At 48.4% G+C, this 22,500-nt stretch overlaps 1 protein-coding gene across 5 annotated transcripts in view; it reads left to right on the forward strand.

Moving 5' to 3' along the window:
• The window catches only part of LOC125029091 (neuroglian-like), a 120,565-nt gene that overhangs the window by 63,991 nt on the left and 34,074 nt on the right, over positions 1–22,500 (forward strand). For 2 of the 5 annotated variants that reach the window (XM_047618867.1, XM_047618866.1), the window contains exon 1: positions 648–789. The exons of 2 other annotated variants lie outside the window; for them this stretch is intronic. In XM_047618867.1, the coding sequence (XP_047474823.1) occupies positions 667–789 (123 nt within the window). In that variant the 5' untranslated portion in view covers positions 648–666. Of the gene's footprint in view, positions 1–647; positions 790–18,046; positions 18,084–22,500 lie in introns of those variants that run through there. One more of the 5 variants, XM_047618870.1, reaches the window with a different exon arrangement.

Genomic DNA, 22,500 nt, shown 5'->3' on the forward strand with positions numbered 1-22,500 from the left:
AGCGAATAAAATACAAGGGGGGCATCTAAGGTAACTGGCGAACAAACAAAAGAAACAGCTGGAGCGTGTCTGATTGGGTAAATGAAACGGGATAAATTATGAGGTTTATATATATATATATTTTTTTTTTAATCGTAGAGGCTGTGCGCGGATCCAGAACAAGTTTTTATAAGCTCCATTGACTTTCGTTGTGATTGTTTTACTGCGAGGAAGTGTTCTCTGCTTGTATGTTGGTTTGCTTTGCGCTTGTTTCTCCTCCGGTGCACTTGGCTTTGAAGCAGCGAGTGGCCTTGCAACATTTCCAGGTCTTCTGAAGAGGGAGTTTCAGGAATAATTTATGTTGCTACGTATTTCGGAAACATGTAGAAGGTGGTTCAGTATATGTACAGGAGAAGAAATCAAATGCAGTGATAATAAATCACGGATTTTATGAGTGAAGGATGTTGAGTGACGGAATTTGCGAGTTTAACGGAGTGTCACGTCCGGCCTGTGACGTCACGCGAGGAGAACAAGCGTCGGTGGCAGGAACGTTTGGCGCCGCGGGGCTTGTGATTTCCGGACCAGTACAGGGTCTGTGTCGATCCTGCTGCCGCCTGCGTTGCGCCATTCTTTTCGTTACTATTTTAATGCCGAGAGGAAGTGAAGGATGACTTTAGCATCTTAGTAATGCATTCGGGGCCGCAGTGCCAAAGCCGACTTCATTGGTGCAAGATACCACAACCCTCCACCCCTCGTCGCGGCCTGCTGGTTGGGAGTTTCCCCGTAAGGAATTTCCTCCGTCGAATTTTTGTGAGTCGATTTCTTTCGTTTATTTATGGGTCTGTTACTTCCAGCTTGTTGATCAGTGAGCTATGCATTTGCCGGCGTCGCCTGCGGGCCAAGTGTTCGAGGGCGAGGCGAGGCGTGCGGAGTGAGGCAGCGTCGCCGCGACAGTGAAGTGCTCTCGAGGGCAATCACCGTCAGTTTTCTCTCGCATTGTTCCACGCACAGTTGCCACATGTCCCCGTCAGCCTCCTCGCCCTCACTCTCACGTCTTGCCAGTGTAGCACTTCCTCTAGCGAGTGTCTCGATGCAATCACCAAATCACCCCACCGCCACTCCACCTGTCTCGGCGTTTCAGGGACTCGCTCGTTTTACAACCATCGCAAGACTCCATTTGAGCTGCATCTTGAGGTATTGAGAAGTCCTTCCTATCGGGGATTTCTGTGATAACAGAACTGCCTTCCTGACACTTGGATTGGACCACTGACAGCTGAACTGCCCTTCTCAAAGCTAAACAGCCTCTCTGACAGTTGAACTGCCTTTTTGATACTTCAAGTGCTCTCAGGATTACTTATGAACCCTCTTCAGTGACAGCTGGAGTGTCATTCGGATTTTTTTTATTTTAGCCAACTTTTCTGAAAGCTTTATTTCCTCTCCCCGTGTCTGGCCGGAATTTCGGATTTCGGGTTCCGTGGAAGGAGGACGGGTTCTGGTCCATCCCTTTCTGCAGTTATCGGAGACCCCCCCCCCTCACTCACTCACTCACTCACTCACTCACTCACTCACTCACTCACTCACTCACTCACTCACTCACTCACTCACTCACTCACTCACTCACTCACTCTCTCTCTCTCTCTCTCACTCTCTCTCTCTCTCTCTCTCTCTCTCTCTCTCTCTCTCTCTCTCTCTCTCTCTCTCTCTCTCTCTCTCTTTCTCTCTCTTTCTCTCTCTCTCTTTCTCTCTTTCTCTCTTTCTCTCTTTCTCTCTTTCTCTCTCTCTCTCTCTCTCTCTCTCTCTCTCTCTCTCTCTCTCTCTCTCTCTCTCTCTCTCTCTCTCTCTCTCTCTCTCTCTGTCATGCACTCACTCTCTCTCTCTCTCTCTCTGTCATGCATTCACTCACTCTCTCTCTCTCTGTCATTCACCCACTCTCTCTCTTTCTCTCTCTCTCTCTCTCTCTCTCTCTCTCTCTCTCTCTCTCTCTCTCTCTCTCTCTCTCTCTCTCTCTCTCTCTCTCTCTCTCTCTCTCTCTCTCTCTGTCATGCACTCACTCTCTTACCCTTATCTCACTTTCTCTCATCCCCCCTCTCTATCTATTTATCTATCTCGTTTATTCCCTCGCCCCTCCTCCCACCCTCTACCGCCATCTTCCCTTCTCCCTCTTGTTATCTTATTCGCCAAGGAAGAGCTTGACGGGAGGCAAGTCGGCAGATGGGTTGGGCGGATGGGCAGGTCGGGTCGAGTCGAGTCGGGTCGGTCGTCGGTCGGGTCGGTCGTCGGTCGGGTCGGTCGTCGGTCGTCGGTCGGGTGAACGATGATGTGTGCGCCGACGACTCAGGATAATTGGAGCTGAAGGAGCTTATCACAAGGCCGTGTTGTCCGCGTTTGGTCGGCCGTCGGCCAGAGAATGCGGATTTGAGATAAGCTCGAAAAGGGATGGAGAGGAGGTAAGGGGAGAGGGGGGGGCGTGAAGGGTGGCTGTGTCAGACGTCTGGCAGAGGTAAAGAAATGGATAAATAAAAATAAATAGATATGATAAAAAATGGAGGTTCTATGAGCATTTGGGTATCGTTGATTGCATATGAGAGAGAGAGAGAGAGAGAGAGAGAGAGAGAGAGAGAGAGAGAGAGAGAGAGAGAGAGAGAGAGAGAGAGAGAGAGAGAGAGAGAGAGAGGCAGGGAGAAAGGAAGAGAGAAAGGAAGAGAGAAAGGAAGAGAGAAAAGAAGAGAGAATCGAGCTAGATTGGGGGAGGAGGGATAAATGGGAGAGCGTGGTGTTTCCGTAATTAATTTGGCGTGCACTCTAAGCGATCGGCGTATATATATATAGACTCGCTGACAACTCTCCAAATGATTAATGACATTGAAGGGCAATGAGAGAAGGGGAGAGAGAGAGAGGGAGGTAAGGGAGGAAAAAGGTGGGGGGGGGGGGGGGGGGTGCCGTGCATTACTGTACCATTACCCTTTGGCCTTTTGTACGTATCATTGACGTGCTGGGTTTTTAATCCGCGGCTACGAGACACTATTATGAATGAATGGGTGCGTGGTTGATCGGGTACATTGCTTGATGTGGGTTGAATGGAGTCGAGAAGGGGCGTGATGTAATATGGCAACGCTAATCTAGAGTAGGTGGAGAGCGAAAGGGCGTGGCTTTGGATTGTGGGTGTTGTGGGCGTGGCGGTATGTGTTTTCTTTTCTTTTTTCTCTCTCTCTTTCGTGGGTGTGGGTGTGACTGAGTTCTGGGGGCGTGGCTGCTTGGTATGGCACTGGCAGTAATGATATTAACTTGGCAGTCACCAAGTGCTCCTCCCTTCCGTCTCATCTCCTCTCATTTTTAGTCTCTTTCTCTCCCTCCCACCGTCCTTCCCTCACTCCACCCCCTTCACCCACTCCCGTCCCACCCACCTCTGTGTGCTACCTTTGAAACAGTAAATATTTGGTTTGTGTCGGCCAAGTAGAGATGGTTTTGTTTCACTCCGCTCGGCTGATGAGGTCTTGAAGGTTAGAATTTCTGGGACTTCGTTGTGAGGCTTAATTACTGGGTTTGAGATGGGTTGCTCGTTACTTGTATGCCTTGGCAACCTCTCTCTTTTGGTTGTGGGGTGGGGAGAGGGATGTATGGTTATTTTCTCTCTCTTCACTTTCTCTCTCTCCTCTCTCTTTCTCCCCCCCTTTCTCTCTCTCTCTCTCTCTCTCTCTCTCTCTCTCTCTCTCTCTCTCTCTCTCTCTCTCTCTCTCTCTCTCTCTCTATCTCTATCTCTATCTCTATCTCTATCTCTATCTCTATCTCTATCTCTATCTCTATCTCTCTCTCTCTCTCTCTCTCTCTCTCTCTCTCTCTCTCTCTCTCTCTCTCTCCTCTCTCCTCTCTCCTCTCTCTCTCTTTCCTCTCTCTCTCTCTCTCTTTCCTCTCTCTCTCTCTCTCTCTCTCTCCTCTCTTTTTCTCTCTCCTCTCTCTATCCTCCCTCTCTCTTCTCTTCTCTTCTCTTCTCTTCTCTTCTCTCTCTTTCTCGTCTCACAACACCCCTCGCCCCCTTTCTCCATTTCTCCCTCCTCTCCTGATTTTTTCTTTTGTTTCCCATTCCATATTCCCCCTCCCGTGACTTTTGCCCGCTCACTTACCTCCCTCCTAATCCAGTTGCGCCTTTTTGGAGCCTTTGAGGAAATATAGTCTCTAGTCTTCTCGCCCGGCTCAGGATGAAGTTTGCGCGTAAAGTGTTTGCTTTTGTATGCCTTCGCCTGAAAGATGCAGCAGTTCTTCCTTATCCAGTTCATCTTGTAGTGGGATTTTTTGTGCTTGTATGAGGGGAAATGTCATGGAAGTGGAGGTCTGAGGCTGGCTGCGGGAACACCTGGGAAAGCACGTGCATTAGTTGCCCAAAGGAAAATGTTAAGACACGGAAATGGTTAGCTAATCCTTAAAATCCATAGGCCAGCGGGATGGAGAGGAGACTTGCCCACGGGAGCAAGAGAGAAAGCACCCGTGGGGGGGGAAGAAGCATTCTTGAGGTCTTCGAGCAGAAGGGATGTACGAGCGTGCCAGTGCCAGTGCCATAATAGATTGTTGAGGCGGCAGGTCCGGACCTCGCGAGTCGCCGTGCCTCCTCGGCCGCGCCGCCAGCCAGTCCTCCGACGGCGGGACCCGACACCCGCCACACTGTCTGCCCGCCCCGCCGCTGCCCGACGCTTCCGCTCGCCCTCGGAGGGACACGCCCCTTGCACGGCGCTCGACGAGGCTCCAGCGCTTCCGGCAGGAGTGTTTGGAGGGAATCCAGGACTGTGCCTGAGCCTTTTCATTGGTGTTGAGAAGCACTCTGTTTTGACGCTCGTGCAAGTGGTAGAACTTCCCGAGAACTATCGCTGCTGCACAGTCACGCTGGTAGAGAGTAAGCCTAGTTTTGTCATTCAGCTGATCGATGCACACGAAAAGGTATCTCCCTTTGAGAGTTTGCAGTTCAAGTGAAAAAATAATGGCTTTCTTGTTTGTTTGTTTTTCTGTTCATGAGGCACTGCAGATACTTGGTAATCTTGAGTTAGGAACAGTGATCACGCAATGATGCAGTGTGACGTAAAAAGATTCAAGTTCGGTGCAGCGGTATTGTGGTATCAATACGGTGAAGGTCACTGACAGGCCGCGCTCGTGAGAACCCCTCCTCTTCTGCCCCCTCCCCCTCAACACCCCTTCCTTTCCTCCCCTCCTCTTCGGCGCCTCCACCCTCCCTTTCCTCCCCTCCTCTTCGTCGCTTCCACCCTCCCTTTCCTCCTAAAACCCACTTCTCCCCTTCCCCTCTAAAGCCCATGCCACCTCCCCACCTACTACCAACCGCCCCTCCCCATTCCTCTTTTCCCATTTCTCCTTCACCGCCAGGCATTCCCTCGCCCTCCCCTCCCCGCCCCTCTTTCTCCATTTCTCCACCGCCAGGCTCCCCCCTCCCCTACACCAGCCGCCCATCACAAACCGACCCACACACACGCTCACCGCCACTCTCACTCTCCATACACGCCCACGCATACTCACTGCCATCATGCTATTTGAAACCTTTTTTCTTTTCTTTTCTTTTCTTTTCTTTTTTTACAATCTCCTCGTGTCGAACCCTCAATTCGCCCCATTAGGTGATGACTGTTGAATGTATAAAGGGAGATGGTGAAATTTGGCGTGGCCAAGGTCTTATGACTTGCCATGCGGGACCTAAATTATACGAGACCACAGAGAGGAGCCGGTGCCTTCTTGCTGTCTGTCTCGGGTCTCTTCTTTTTGACGATAGTGAGGCCAACAAACAACGGCACTGTTAAGCCCTCATTAACGAGGAGTCGCCCAGGCAGACAGGGCGGCGGCAGCGGTGGCAACAATTACACTATTTTGCGTGGTGGAAGTCTTCATGCAATTTGGCCCCGGAGACCCGAGATTACAGTTAATTATCGAGGAGAAACCCGGCCGGGGCAGCGCAGCGTCGCCTTCCCGCGCAGGTTTAGAAAGTCGTCTGTTTTTGCCCGCGATGTGGGGCATCCTGTGCAGTGACAGAGCCTCGGGATGGCGGTGAATGCGGATTGTGAATGTCGCATACGTATTGTGGGTTACTAATATCAGAGGGAGAGAGGCGAGTGTGTATCGTAAGCATCGTGGTCGCTGCGAAGTCTCCTTGAAGGGGAACGAGTGGAGAATACTAATACTCTTTTCTTTCTTTCTTTCTTTTTTCATTTGAGCACATGGGAAATATGTCATCAGTGTCGGGGGGGTTTTCTGTAGAGAGGTACAAAAAGACAAACTACCTGTGAATATCTTGGCGTAAGTGAGGGAAAATTAGTACTTTTACTTCGTCGGCGGAAACTGTGATTATAGAACCGTGTATTTGTCGATGTTGCGTTGTGGTTAATGTGCAGCGAGGGTGCAGACAAGGGTCTCTGTTCGGCAGCAGTTCGTGTACATTTCAGGCGAGGTCAGTATGCTAGCTAGTTACCATGAATGAGTGACCTTGGGGATGGGTGCCAGGCGGGGTTAATGCGCTCTTTAGTGCCACCCAGCTACATGTCACTTGGCACCCTTACCGCACACCTGCCGCCCCCGTGAATCTAATTCAGGCATTCTGCTACACACCGTACGTGGGGTGCTTTATGACAGTGGCGTAAATCGAGCGAGCTTTGCCTACTGAAGTCATGGCTTCAGCTTTGGCCAAAGACGGCGGGGTCAGGGATGAATACTGATTTATGGGTCATGACATTTTCGATGCGATGTTCATCTAGCGGTATATACACTTACGTTATTCATTGGAAGAGGATAATTTTCCAAAGACCGATTTTGTACCTGAAGAATGTTTCTTTAGCGGGAATTTACAGACGGTTGTCACGGGAGACTGCTCATCTTTTTGCTTGAGGGACATTATTACGTGCATGTGTGCCTGATGGCCTGGCCGGGCGCCACCTCCGACGTCGCCCCTCACTCGAGTTCGTGTTCTCGCCTCCTCGCATCATGCCAGCTGATTTTATCATCGTCTCGCCCGTGACGCTTCGTATTAAAAATGTTGCTCAATGCATCTTAGGTGTTTATAGCAATCGGAAGAACCAGCAGTCGATGTAACGCCAGCTGTGATAGACCAGCTAATAATGCCTGACCAGCTGCACCGAGAATCACTTCTGCTTGGCCCTTAATGCGCCCGCAAGTATATGTGATGGGGCGGGCAGCTGTGGCGGGCGTGTGATGTGCCCGAGTGCCGGGTCCGCGCCATGGGGGGCGGGGTCGCAGGAGCTCTTGGCACGACGTTTCATGTCTGCGGAAGGTTTTGTATTTGGGCTTTTTACGAGAGCTCGCGGGCCGAAGCGGGCTGTGTGACTCGTCTTGCGGACTTCGCACTCGCGGGACCTTTCGTGATTTATGGGGCCGACTCGTGGGGCTGTTCCGTCCGCTTACGACTCTGCGAGTTTGTTTTCTGTAATTTAATCACTAGTTTGCTTGTTTATTGTCTTTGGTCGGCGGTTTTGTAGGGTTATTGGCATTCTGGTATTTTGCCTTCTGCACCTGTTTCCTACATAACGAAGACTAGAAACCAAGCCACGCCTGGCCTCTCTCGCCGCCCCCTTCCCTAATAGTGATGGATAAGCGCACGGCCGCCGCCCCAATAAAGGTAATCTAATAGCAGTTGCCTACGAGTAAGCTCTCGAGACTCGGAGGCCGTAAGCGCCGTGCCAACCTAATTCCCCGTAACCCTTTCAGTGGCTTTGTAGCCCATCCGTTTCCTCTCATTTCTGTCTTACTTTTGCCTTTAAAGCCTTTATTTCCCCCATTCTCTCTCTCTCTCTCTCTCTCTCTCTCTCTCTCTCTCTCTCTCTCTCTCTCTCTCTCTCTCTCTCTCTCTCTCTCTCTCTCTCTCTCTCTCTCTCTTTTTCATTTGGATATTTTTATTTTCTATATTTTTTTTCCATTTTTTCAACAACTTTTCGGGTTCCACCCGGATTTCTTGTTTCCTTCTCCTCTTTTTCTCCCCTTTTTTCTCCGCTTTTTTCTCCGCCTCCTCCTTTTCTTCTCCTTCTTCTCCTTCTTCTCCTTCTTCTCCTTCTCCTCCTTCTCCTCCTCCTCCTCCTCCTCCTCCTCCTCCTCCTCCTCCTCCTCCTCCTCCTCCTCCTCCTCCTCCTCCTCCTCCTCCCTCCTCCTCCTCCTCCTCCTCCTCCTCCCTCCTCCTCCTCCTCCTCCTCCTCCTCCTCCTCCTCCTCCTCCTCCTCCTCTTTAGCTGAACAAAGAAATTTCCGTGTCGGCGCACTCGTAATTAATAACCTTTTTATATGTAAATCACGGCCATCTTCTCTCGGAGAGGGGAAAAGAGGAATATAGCGCAGGAATTTCAGGGTCTAAACACATGTGAGTGTGCATTGCACATTCGCTCGCTCACTCAGTCACTCACTCACTCACTCACTCACTCAAACTCACTCGCACACACAAACTCACTCGCACACTCAGACTCAAACTATTATATATATATGTATATATATATGTATGTATAATATATGTTTAATATATGTTGGTATGTATGTAGGCGCTTCCGTCCGTCCGTCTTCCTGGTTACGTGAGGGGTGAGAGAAGTCTCTCGGGGGTTGGAGGTGAGGGGAAGAAACGCCAATGGTGTTCGGTTATAACAGAGAGAGGGGGGAAGGGGCAGCGCACGGAAGAGTGAAAGGGAGGAAAAGGTATTCTTAAAGGGCGATGCAGATAGAGGGAACGTGAGGTGAACGAGATTGAATCGACGCCCTTCAGGATGGAGTGCCCTCTTTAGACGGGCGTCGCGTGCGGTTTTCGGGAGAGGTCTTGCGCGGGTGGTCTCCCCTCTGTCCTCGGTAGAGAGTCGTCTTGTCGTGTGATCCGTTGCTAGGAAGCGTGCCTTGTAGGATCATAGTCAAGGCATGATCGGCGTGAGCTTGTAATTTTTAGCGAAGTTTTATGGGCTGGGAGCCCGGGTCGGAAAGGGCTTGTTCTTGGAAAAGCTTTTCCTCCTAAACCTTGCAGTGGATATGGTACTGGGCGTATTTCGTGTCATATCGGGGAAATCTGTGGGAAAACTCGATCTGTTTTGTTTTTTTTCTTTTTGTTTGCGTATGTGTTCGTATTTTGGCATTTGTGTTTGGAATTTCTAGGGCATTGTGTGAAATAACGGACGCTTGAAAAAGAAAAAGTGAGAAATTTGGGTAAAAAACTAAGAATGAAACTGGATGATTTTACCAGAAGAGATGTCTGATTAATGTTTGGCTAATTATATCTTTGTCAGAAATAGGAATAATTCTAATGAAGGTATAATTAACAAAATGTTGATATAATTTTTTTTTTTTTTCTGATTATTTATTCCTTTCCGGTTTTGGACATGAGTAAGATGTATACTCGTATAGATACATATACACACAAACATACATACGTACCCGCTGCATTCATACGTGCAAATAACATGCATACTCATATATCCACATACATGTATACGTACTGTACATGCAACCATCCACCCTCCCCCGCACGTGCCTAACCAAATGCTATACTGCCTCTGGCCATAATGTACACGAGCGCTTACCTCTGGCTGTAGATTGCAGTGATAGCGTGCGATAATTAGGTGGGGCATTAGCGAGATTAAAAACCCCCTATTACGGAGGTGCTTTATGAGTGGCACTGACGCATAGAGTGCCAGTAGCAGTGTCGGGCTTCCCTGACGCCTGCACCACGGGGCGGCACTCGGCACCCCCTCCCCCCTCCCCCTCCAACCCCACCCACCACCACCAGAGCGCCGCACATCTTCCCCTCCCCCCACCCCCCACCCCCTCGTCAAAACGATGTACATTAAGGCATGTGAGGGGGGGTTGGGGATGGGGGATGGGGGGATGGGTGGGGGGGATTAGATGGGCGTTGCTACTCTGCCCGTGGGAGATTGTGTTTGTTGTACTTAATGTTGAGTTGGTTGGTTTGTTTGAACTCTCCTTGTGGATTTGTGTGTGTGTGTGTGTTTATGTGAATTGGCTTGTATATATGATTACGGACTTGACTTTCCTGGGAAAGACAATGTTAAGTATAGAAGCGTATTGTGTTTTGCCTGTTTTTGTATTCATGTGTTTGGGCGTAGATGGGAAGATAGAGGAAGACCTGTGCGTGCGTCCTCTGTAGCCTGGCCGGGCTTATCAGCTCTTTTTCTTTCTTTCTTTCTTTCCGCCTTTCTCCTTTCTCTTCTCCTTTCTCCCAACGTAATTTCCTGGCGTGATGCCTGGGACAGATAACGGAAATGACCGTCCGGGATTAATATGGCTCTGATCCCTCAGGGCCGCCTTATCATCCCGCCAGCCTCTTTCCCTTTGCACCTCTGTTTCAGCTCCTTTTCTTATGCCTTTCTTATTCACCTCTCTCTCTCTCCACTCTTTTGTTTCATCCCTTTTTTTAAGCATTTTCACTTCTCTTTCATTCTTTTACTTTCTTCATTCTTAGTCCTTTCATTTGCACTCTATTTTCTTGTGATCCTCTCTTCCGGTTTTTCCCTTTTTTTTACTTTCATTTCCTTTGTTTTCACTTCTTCCCAATCTCTTCCTTTCAACTTTTCCATTTTTCTCGTATCCCCTCCTTCCCTTTTTCAACATGTTCATTTGTTTCCATGCTTATTGCTTGTTTCTTGTTTTGCTTGCTTGTCTTCTTGCGTATTTCGGTATTTTTGCTTCTCTGGCTTGTTTATTGCCTTCCCTTTAACGCCTCGCTGTGGGGTAACGGACGTGTCTCTGGTGAGCGGGGTTTTTCCTGGTCTGCTGTGTGTTGTTTCTCATTAACACTTTGCGCTTTATACTTTCTGCTGCGCTTTGTATTCCAGGCTTTGCACTTTATTCACTTCACTTTACATTTTACACGTTGCTGTTTATACTTTACACATTTCACTTTACACTTGCTCTACATAATTTACGTGTTTCACTCTACACGTTTCACTTCACACGTTGCTTTTTATACTTTATACGTTGCACTTTGCACGTTACTGCAATTTACACCTTATACTCATTTCATGGTGTCTGTGGCTCGTTCCGTAGTTCTTTTAGTTCGTCTACTATCATTTCGCTTTCTTTTCTTATATTACTCTGTCTGTGTTTCTGTTTTCTTGCGTTCCATTTGTATTTTTTTTTTTCATCATACAATTTTTTTTCTAATTTTATTTGAATCCGAATTTCCTCGTGTTCGTCAGTTTCATTTCTTGCTTTCCCCGCGCCCGAATCATGCGAGTCGAAAACGCTTCGTCATTTCTGTCATTTTGACTTCCCCCCCCCCCCCTTGATTTCGCTCTTTCTGTATTTATTTTTAGGTCATCTTTCTCCCCCACCATTTTTTTTTTTCTTTCTTTTTTCATTTTTTTTGAGCGTTCGAGGTAACAAGCGTCAGTCACGCCGCAGCGGTCCGACCTGCAGTTGCAACAATAGACTCGTTATGTGTCTACTCAGTGTCTGCCCAATGGTCTTCGAGAGCGAGAGGGACCGGACAGAAATGCGTCCCTGGTCAGTTTGAGGTGTTCGTCCAGTGGGTTTGGTTGTTGTTGTTGTTGTTGTTGATGCTGTTTTAAAGTGCAGTTGTTGCCTGTTTTGTGACGTTATTTTTGCTATGGTCATTGTCGCCGTTACTGTAGGTTTTGTTTCCTTGTTTTGCGAGTGTGGCTTGCGTGGGTTGCCTTTTTGATGCGGTCGTTAATTTTTATTAAGGTCTTTAGTGGTTTAGTCGTTCTTTTTCCCCCTACTGTTTGGTGTCCTCAAATAAAGGTCGCAGCTGATCTTCCCTTTCCCTCTCGAGACATTGAACCCTTGCCCTCCAGAGAGATGGAGGAGCTTCTCTCACGACATCGCGCTGCATTTGTTATTTTGTTTCATTGAATGTGTCACTGTTCATTTTCCCTCGGTGGCTTTTCTTGTTCGGCCATTTGAACCGCTGAATGGAGTTCTTTGTGACAAATGTAGAAAAAGTTATGAATGAGGAGGATGAGTTCCACAATGCAGGTTTTGCAATTTTACGTTTCGAGGTTATATCGCCATCGGAGTAATTACACTATAACATATTCTGATGAAGATTGCAAGTAGAACAATGAAGGGAAGTACAGCAAAACACACGAATATGCCGAAGGCCTTTTCGCATATGCCCTGATGAGGCAGTAAATGCGAAAAGTCCATCGGCATATTCGTGTGTTTTCCTGTACTTCCCTTCATTGTTCTACTTGCAATTTGTTCGACATGAATTCTGATGAAGATCGAAAGGTCAGTTATACATCTTGCATTTCGGATTTAGTCTTCTTAATCCTACCTTTTTTTTCTGCGTTTGACCAGTGTCCTTGCTTATCTATTGATCCTACATATACAACAACAACGACTTATTCGCTGATCCTAGTCTGCCTATGCGCCAGATAGCCTCTGCCTGTTCACCTCCAAGAGCGTTGATCTTAACTGTTGCGGGCTGGCGTCCCTTAACACTCGGTCTGTTAATGGCGAGAGTTGGGCGAACACCGTGCATTTTCTTCGCGATCCTTGACTTGCTTCGACTAAGTGTGTAACGGAGGCGGTTGTTTATTTTTTCCTCAGTTTATTTATTTATTTATCTATTTTCTTTTTTTCATGTTTGGTTAGTGCACGTTCTGTTCTTCAATGTTCCTTGCTCATTATTTTCAAGTTTTTTTAGGTTTTTTTTTAATGTGTTTTTTTTCTGTGGAAGGTTTACCACTTCCCAAACAGTCGAAAATGCAGCAAGGTAGTCAGTAGATTACCCCCCCCTCCCCCCCTCCCCCCCGCCCCTCCCAGTTGAATCCTGCTCCGTCCGAGGGTTCAGGCGGGGAGGCACGAAGTTCGAGGAAAGTTTCATACAGCGGAATCTGGGAATGTCACAAGATTCGCTCGACCAAAGGGGAATCCTTGGTCAGCCGGCATTGCTTTATTGCACACTACATCACTATCGACAAGTCGCAATTGTTTTTTGAGAAGGTTCCCCATTACCTGTGTCGTTAAAAGAGAGGAAGTAATGAGGGAGACAAGAGAAAAGGACAGAAACAGAGGAGGCTCTTATTCACTGCCATAGGGGCATTTTACTTAGTGATTAGTGAGACCATACAGTGTACATTATTAGAAAGGAAATACGTGTAGTAGTTAAATGAATGTCAGTGGCGTGTAATTATTGTTTGAGGTCCTACTCCATAGTAAGGCATAAGAAAGCTAACAGCATTATATTTATGGCGCTTCGTACACTTTTATAAAAGATCATGTTTTCGAATGTCATTGTTCTTTCTCCATGCTTTGATGATAATTTGTGTGAATATAAGCTTTGAAACAAAGGCTAATGAGTTAATAAGTAACTATTAGAGTAATTTTCTCCCCCTCCCCCCCCCCCCCCAAAAAAAAAAAAAAGCAAGGTTACGAGGCTTTGTGTTATGGTTGAGCTCTTCCAGACACACTCGAGACTCTCGGGTGTGCTCTACGAGGAAGGAGCAACACTCGACGGCCCTCGTCTGCGCTGCAGTGCTGATGGAATAGGCGAAGATGTTCCCTGAAAAGACGCTTGGCAATAGCACTATGGATTAACACATCCCGAAATGAGATTTTTTAATGAGAATTGTTTTTTTTATCTTATTAAGACGTAGGCCATGGAAAGCAGTAAACGAAAGGAGCCCACTGATCGCATTCACCATAGGAAACGAAACTAGAACACACTTCCCACCCGTGTTCGTGCTCCCTCCAAGTTTGGGGACCGGGGTGTCCGTCGCCCCTTTCGTGCTGTGAAGCGGATTTGGGCGAGCTCGGCAATAGGCACATTGACGGTAGATTTGTGTTGACGAGTGTTTGATCTTCTGGCCCTTGCGACGATAGGGTTAAACGCTTCCTAGCCCGGGAGACGTGTTTGCTCTGCCCCGCGTTATTTGTTGTGGAGGAAGGGGACGGCGGGGGACAGGCTGGCCGCACAAAGGGCCTGCAAGGGGAGCGGCGGGAGGGTGCTGTGGTAAGAATGTGCAGGTGGTATTGGCAGCCGCCGTCGCGTACTCTCAAACAAACCAATTTCGTTCCGAATCGCGCTGGGCAGAGGCCTGTGTAGTTTGCGGGGCTGAACTTCGTCTCTCCCTCTCTCTCCGTCGTTCCTTCCGGCTATGGGAGCTTGGGGTGAGGTATTTACAGTTATATATGCGATCGTGGCCGAGGGGCTCCTCCCTATCTAGATCATTCCGAACGCCATTAGACGCCATTACAGGGTGACAGACAATGATGAATGACGATAGCGTAGTCAGACAGCCTGTCAGGTGGACTTCCTGCTCGAAACCCTTCCTTTTAAGTCTCACGGATTGCCTGATGTGACTTGCGGTATAAAAATACTTGCTCCTCAGAGATACTTACTTAGCACTCGGGGAGGATGATAGAGCGCCTGGGATCCTCCTCCACAAGGCCCGCTTTCTCACACACGGATGTCATAATCGAAATAGGAATGCCTCGGGATATTTTTTTTAGGCGTGGTGTCAGTTACAGTTTAGCGAATTGATAGATCGGCATTTTGTTATCTTAGTTTTGAAGTTGTGTAAGTAAACCTTAGAATTTCGACTGTAGAGCTAAAATACATCCACGCATCGAAGACGTGCTTGCGCGAAAGAAAAGTCAAATCGTCAAAAACATCCATTTAACTTTCACCCTCGGGCCTGACCACTGAGATCCAGCGACCCAGCTGGGTGTGACCTCGTAATTATAAGCCATGTTGTTATTGTCTGGTTAGTAGGGCTAGTAGAGACTGGATGTCTGGGTGACGTTACTTCTTTGGCATCGCAGATAATGATGGTGAAAGAAAGATGATGTCCCACAGATTGGTGGCGAAAGGCCGGATGGGGAAGCAGGCCTAAAAATGGCTGTGGTATGATCGAGATGATTTTTCTTTGGTAATAAATAATTTATGAATAACGAATGATTTATCAATAAAGAGTATCAGTATTATTGTGAAACCGGAATTTGCGAATCGGTTTTGTCTCATCTTACGTGTGGATTTCTCTATAGTTCAAGAGCAGAGTACTCGGCTCGTCATCACAGAGAATCCCTAGAGGGCCGTCTAGACGAGAGACCAATCCTTAAGAGGGCATATTACTGTTTCTCTTGTTACGTAGGTCACTTTAGGAAGAAGCTGTTGTCCGAGATCTGTTGGCTAGTCCATCTCGTCTCTTCGTTGGTTTTCGTGTGTGTGTGTGTGTGTGTGTGTGTGTGTGTGTGTGTGTGTGTGTGTGTGTGTGTGTGTGTGTGTGTGCGCGCGCGCGCGTGTGTGAAAGAGAGAGAGAGAGAGGGGGGGGGGGGTAAATTTATTCCGCAACGCCCTTTTCCCTCACACCGAAATGGGCGTGACCGGGAGGGCGGGCTGGGCTCTGGGGCGGAGAGGGGAAAGGCTTGAGGCGCGTATGGGAAGGGCAGGTACCGAGTGTCGAATATCCGGAAGTAGTTCGGATAACCGAATAGCCTTTAGCTTAGTCCGAGATGAAGAAAACAAGCGTTGGTTATGTTATTAAGTTAATGGCTAAATTAGCTTCTCTACTTTTCCCTATTTCTTGTGGTCTTTGTTAGTGTAGTCCTTGCGCTGCAGAGCTTCTGCCAGAAACCAGTTATCTTCCTCACGATACGTCCCCCTTTTTCCTGATAACTATCACTTTACTTTTTGCTCTTCCCTTCCTTGCCGTAGACCCCGCTTTTCCTTCCCCTGCATTGCCGTCCCCGGGCTTTAGACCTCATCGACTCCGCCTTCTCTCTTTTTCCCCACTTATCCTCCTCTACTCCCCTTCCCCTCCTGTGCGTCCCTTAGTGATCCTGCCCCTTGGCACTGCATTCCAAGTTCAACCCTTGAGGCACCAACCCTTAACCTCTGCATTCCGACGCTTCTCCCCTCAGCCCCTCCCCCTCCCTTCCCCTCTCCCCATTTAGATTCCTCCCCCCTCCTCTCTCCCTCCGTCGGATTCCTCCCCCACCTCCTCCCCACCCTGGCTGTCCCAAGCCTCGCCCCCTGCACCACCTCCATAGTTTTGATCAATTATTTTAGAGTTGTGCATCTGCATTACCGAAATACCACGCTGATCGATCGGCCCGACTGGCTTGCAGGGTTTCTTCACCTACTGCTCTTGTGTCTGTTCATGGGTTACGCTAGGCCTTGGCGAGATCAGTATGTTGGTTTCGTTTGTAGTTCCGTGAAGAGGCGTAGACGGTGACGTCATGTTTGTGTCTGATGGAGTGACGTCATGTCCACTGCGAATCCCACTCGTAAAAAGCTATCGTGTTCCCACGCCGGCCGGCACTTCATTATTTTTTTTATCGCATAGTGACATCGTGTAAATTGTTTTTTGCGTTGCCGTCGGCGTCCTGTAAGATACAATATACTCTTCAAGTATTTGTTGTTAGTTAGTGTTGTAACTGATTTACAGTTTACTTGGCGTTGTTCATGCTCGAAATCGAGGTCAGCTTAAGGTTACTAACCTCAGGTTTATACACTTGAACGCATTCTAAATCAGAGATCGGGATGGAGTTTCGTATCATTTTTCTTATTGTAAGCAGTGTATCAAGTAATTCCTTTCTGTGATTGAATCCTCTGCCTAGAATATTTCCTCTAGCTACGAAAATTAGTATTTGCTTTTTGCTAAAGGATGTTTAGTTCATTAGTAATTACGGCGGTCAAGTCGGACTCTCACGTCGCCGCAGGAACCCAGCCCAGCTCAGGTGTCCCTCCGCCGGATGTGGTGAAAGTGCGGCCGCCTCACTCACCTCGTGCCACCCCTTCCACCCCTCACCTCTGCCTTACCTACTCGTCCCCCCCTTTCCTTCTGCCTCACCCACTCGCCCCCACTAGCCCTCTCCCCTCTGCCTCCCCTGTCTCGCCCCAGTCCTCTTACCTTTGTCTCCTTTACTCTCCCTCAATTTTCCTCAGGCACTCGCACACCCTAAACGTTAACCTGATTCACCAATACATCGTCTTCTTTTCATTCACCACCTTCTCCTGCTCTTGATAATATAGTAAGTCTGTTGTCGTTAGTGGCCGCCAATTCGGTATTTTCATAACAATGCCATCTTTGATGGTAGCACCCCGTGGCTATTTTATTATGCGTTAAAATGCGATAATGTTTATGGTTAGCATATTCTAAGATTCAGTAACTCTTCTCGTATTCCTCTGCATTTTCTTTTACATATGCTTTATGAACATGACGGTATTATGGTTCATAAAGGCTCCCGATTCGTGCAGGCGGTAGTGGTGTTTGTTTTCCCGTCAGCTTATGGAGGCATTATAGTTTGTGGGCTTCGTTAAACGTATCATGTTTGCTGCCCATATGGGAGATTACGTGTGTGTGTGTGTGTGTGTGTGTGTGTGTGCGCGCGCGCACATCTGTTTATGCGGGACTGTTTTTTATCGAAGTTCTAGAACGCGGAAGGTGGGTGCATCCGAAGAACAGTGATGCAGGAGCGGTGTTGTTGCGTCTCGCCGATCAGGCAACCAGCCTTGAGGAGCTTTTATGGCGTCACCTCATTACGCGGGCAGCTCTGTCATCACAGAAAAATTATATACATTTCCGCGCGGCTTCGTCACTCCCATCCAGAAGCGATGGTGAACTCTCCCTCTCTCCGTTCTTCACCACGCCTTGCTTTGGGAATCTTTCATCTTTTTATCATCTTGGTGATATTAACCGATAAGCTTTGGGAATAAAATTTATCAGAAATTAATGGTGTGCATGGCGTCCCGTGGATGGTTTGATGTATGACAAGAGACCAACAAGAAAACAACAGAAGAGGACGCAGGTGCCTGGAACGTCACTGCTCATGTCCCATTGTGTAGGCTTGCTTCCCCTCCCCCACACTGCTACTCTCCCCCACCCCCACCCCCACCCCCGCATTACGCACACATGGCACCCCTCACCCGACACTTACAACCCACTCCCGGCTGCCTTTCCCCTTGCCGCGCTCCTTCATCACTGCTACTCGCCCATTACATGTACTTTGAAATCATGAAGTCAGCTTGATTTGATAAACCGACTTTCTGCTCCTGTATTATTGTCAAAGTTATTCCGACGTTGTATGTTACTTACGTTTTTTTATTTTTTTTTCCAGGTACGTGTTAACGAATTCGGAGGTTGCTGACGGAAGGTAAATCTAATTTGTGTAGTACTTGAGGTCTCGGTTTGTGTCATGCACTAAGGACAACAAACAGGCTTTCCTCCCTTGTCCCTCGCCTCTTTTCTTGGCGGCGCCGTCCGTGATGGCTGTATCCTCGGCGTACCCCCTTTCAGCTTTATGTTCACTTTGAGGCTGGCATTCATCCCAGCTCTCGGTTTCCAGCCCCACCGTACCCACGCCATTCATTCTCTCACTCTTTCTCAGCAGCTCCGCGTCCCTTTAAATCCAGTAGTCGTCTCTCTCAGCGGGCCAGCCGTCCCGTCCCCCTGTACCCAGGTCCGAAGCCGCACTTGTCGTAACCAGCTGGTGACAAAAAGGCTGAACCTTGCATTCCGTCCGCGTGTGCATTGTCACCTCCCTCCCTTCCTCTCGCTCTCTTGGCCACACTAATCTACGCCTGTCCTTCCCTCTTTTCCACGTTATATTGTCTTGCTGTTGCCCGCACTCGTTTGTTCCTCTTTTTCGTCCCACCCATCCTTTTAGTTATCGTGAGTGGTCATTATTTTCTTCCCTCTTGCATTAGTGTTTCGACCCACATCTTTTCGCGTCTGCCTATCATCGCGCCCGTCGACAGGCGGACGCAGCCTCGTACACAGGCAACGCCGTGCCCTCGATTCCTCTACTCTCGCACACCACCTATTTCTCGTCCACTCCATCATCATCAGAGGGATCAAGCGGTCATCACTCACGGTTCTCATCACTAGGGTTCCTCCTCAGTGCTCATCATCTCGCCTTGTCTTCTGGGTCTGCGTGTGGGTGTTTTGTATGTGCGGTAGACTCGACGTCATGGCAAAAGTCTCCTACTTCATGAGACTGCTTGCTTCGTTTTCTTAATTTTAAAAGATGAAGTCGTCTTTCTCATCTCTCTCCAGTCCTTCATCCCGGTTTCATTCCCTTTCCCTCACATCTATGTTTGCTCTATCTCCCCCTCATTCTCTGATGTTGTCTACTCTTCTCTTTCCTTCTATTCGTTCCACCATCATGACTGGGCGCAGCTATCAACATATGCCCTTCATATGTCCTGGCCCATCACATGACTTATGTATAAGATGCGTCGTCTGGGTTCTCTCTAACGTCCTGCTTCTTCTCCTCTGTCCCCAAATCGCCTCCGCCCCACATTCGTTAGATGCCCCTTTTTTTGGCCCACAAGAAGCACTCGGCCACGATTCACCAGATTCATTCATGGTCCGCATGACCTCAGTTGAGCTAGTTGTGCGCCCACTCTCATTCCGCCCCCCCCCCCCCCTCCCGCTACCGCTAGACCACTCAGCAGCGAAAGATGTCACGTAATGGACATAATAGAAAGTGACATTTGAAAACTACCTTAACTTTTGCTGCTTAAATCTTGTTAGCGCGTAGACAGTTTATGTGATTATTCAAGTTTTGTTTTGCAGTCTTGGAGGAGATGGCATCTTGGGGCAGTGCTGCCACTCACCAAGTGTAAATAACAATTATAATTCCCACTTGCCAGTCATTCTGGCGTCGAAGTTTTTTACGTTCCACAAACAGGCGCACTCTCCAGATGTCAAGATGCCATGGTGCGGCGAACACGTGGGCGGATAGGCATTTGGCACTCTCCCTGGGAAACGTTCACGTTCAGGTCCCCGGCACAGGTGTAGCAGAATGAGCTACCTGGAAGCGTGTAACCTGTTCTGTGTCTGGGCCAGGTGCTGGGACCGGCGCCGAGACCTTGAGAAGGGTGGAACAAAGTACCCTCGGCCTCCTCCTCCCCCTCCCCCCGCGCCCTGCTTGTCCTTTGGTAGGAACGCGCCGGGTAGCGCATTTGGGCTCAGCGTTGATATCCGGAAAAATCAGGATTAGGAGCTAGTAGGATGGATTTATACGAGAGAGAAATGTTTAGAGTTATTCCGATAGGTTTACTACATGTTACTATTATGTACCGTAGATGTAATAATCTATAAGAAGCACATACAGCGACACATTATGCTCTTATACACGGTTTCAAAAGACATGTAGATAGCACAAGACCCTTCTAGTCTGTTGTTGCATAAACGTCGTTAGAGGATAGTTAGAATACGTGTTCTAAAACTCTGGTATCGTCTCTCGTTTCGCTCGTCCTCCTCAGAACATGCGGAACAAAAAGCAGTGTTGCTCTGCAGCCACGCTTTAGGGCCGGGGTATGCTGCCCCACATTGCAGCCTCTCCTCATCAGTGCTGCCTCATGCCACGAAACCCCCCCTGCTCATTATCTCCCGGACGTTGTGCTGAAGACGGGGCCTGCTCATTGTCACGCGTCGCTGCGGGTGCCTTTGCTGAGGCGAAAAGTTTCTGATGCAGCCTGGGAGTTCGGCTTGCATTTTGAGTCGCGCCTTGCAAGGAGTATTGACCGAGTAGCCCGGCCTCACTGCGTCGTTTCTTAATGGCACATGCACTTTCTTAGCGCCTCCACCTTGATCAGAGGCTAGACCGGCCGTTAGACCAAACTCTGGCCAGGCTCCATGTGTTTTCGTCTCCTAACCGGCGCCCTTTCGTTGTGCTGAACCCCGCCGTGCTTATTCTCTGGCCCGGGTCTCTGCTCACTCTCTCTCTTCTGGGCGCAGCAAGCATGGCAAAACCCGTTATGTATGTGTAGCGTCAGCGTAACGCGTGTCTATCTGTTTATTTGATATTTGGGTGAATAAATGTTAGAAATAGATTTTTCATTTTATTATGAAAAAAGTTTTCTAATAGAGTTGTTTCTTGTTTTGGTAATTCATCTACCATAAACAAGATTGTAGAATAGGATGATTCGACGGTTAATGAATCCTGTTTTAAGAGCGGTCGACGTGACTGACTGACATGAGGCAATTATCACGTCGCTCGGGACCCTCCATAACGCCGACATGCTCTGTCACTCTGGGAAAATGGGGAAACGAGGGGAAGCCGTATCATGTTTGGGAAGGTTTTATATTAATGGAATCCCGCACGTCTGCCCGGCGGGGCGAGCTTGGATTAATGCCCGCATGCGGCAAAGGGAGAGAGGGGGTAGGTGGGGGAAGGAAGATGCATTTGAAGTGGTGGGGGCAGGGGTGAGAGTGTGAGAGTGAGAGGAGCACAGCTCAAGAGGCTGCAACTTGCTCGAGTGGCGATCATCATCTGTCAGGGTTCCTTGTACGGCGCTGGATCAGCTCTCACTGACTCACCTCCCTTCACCCTTCACCCCTCTCGTCCCTGCCCTCCCCCGCCCCCACCCACCACCACTTGAAGGGAGAGATCCACATCCGCGTGCGAGAGGGCTGGGGAGAAGGCGTGTGGAGGTCTCCTGTTAGTAGGTTGGAGATTTGATACTATAAAACTGTGCAGTGAGTCGTACGTTATGGAATTCATTATGTATGAAATACATTAAACATTTTATTATTAAAATTGAAAGTGGTTCCCGTTCTGTGTCCCATGGATATATGGCTTATGTAGTATATATACTCTCATGCATAAGTATATTTTATGTATATATGTGAATGATGCATAACAAACACACATGTTCTTGACGTTCAGCATTACTGTTCACTCATTTTGTAATATGCCTGTCTTTGAATTTTGTGGTCGGATGTTATCGTCTCCTTATACGTTTGTAAAACGATAGAAATACTCTTATTGTGTTAACACAATGACTGAAAACCAACATTGTACAAAATGGGTATATCAAAAGCTTAATTCCAGGAGGATTTCGTAACGGTTGTATCATAGAAACCTATTTTGGTGCATGGTGTTTTTTTCACCCATTGTATTGGAGCGGCAGCGTGGGTCAGGTCAGTTCGGCGAGGCTGGCCTTGACAAGGACTCGCTGCGCCGCGAGCTATGTTGGGTGACCACAGTGGTGGCCGCCGCGTCCCGCCGTTACCATGGCGACGACTGGCCGGGGATGTTATTAACAAACAGAGTGGTGTGTCTTTCGCCATACCGTCCAGCCACTGTCGCTCTCAAGCCTGCCTCTGCGCGGATCGCTAGCTCTCCACACTGCTGCGGATACTCATAAAGTTAGTAATATCCCTCTTAACTCTTGCTCCGCTCCGGTCACGCACCTTCCTCGCCGCCCACAGCGTCGCCGGCGGGGATACGCGAACTGGTGACTGTTACGTAACGCTGCTCTTGATGAAGATGTTGCATGCGAGTGTAATACGATCTGTATTGGACCTGCATTGGGAAAGGCGAAAGGCTCTTATTAACTATTATAGGACTCGAAGTGTGACGATGATACACTTGGTGTGACGAATTGTGGGGGAGAATGAAGGGGGGAAAGTGGATAGGAACAGGAAGATTCAGACAGACAAACATAAAATCCGCAAAATGAGGGAAGGTAGACGCAGTCAAAGACATGTTTAAAGAGAGAACCGAGTTATCTTTAACCTTGATCTGTCCTGAGAAAGTGCAATCTTTTCTTTTCGTAATG

This window comes from Penaeus chinensis, chromosome 9 (assembly GCF_019202785.1).
Source record: "Penaeus chinensis breed Huanghai No. 1 chromosome 9, ASM1920278v2, whole genome shotgun sequence".
NCBI lineage: Eukaryota > Metazoa > Arthropoda > Malacostraca > Decapoda > Penaeidae > Penaeus > Penaeus chinensis.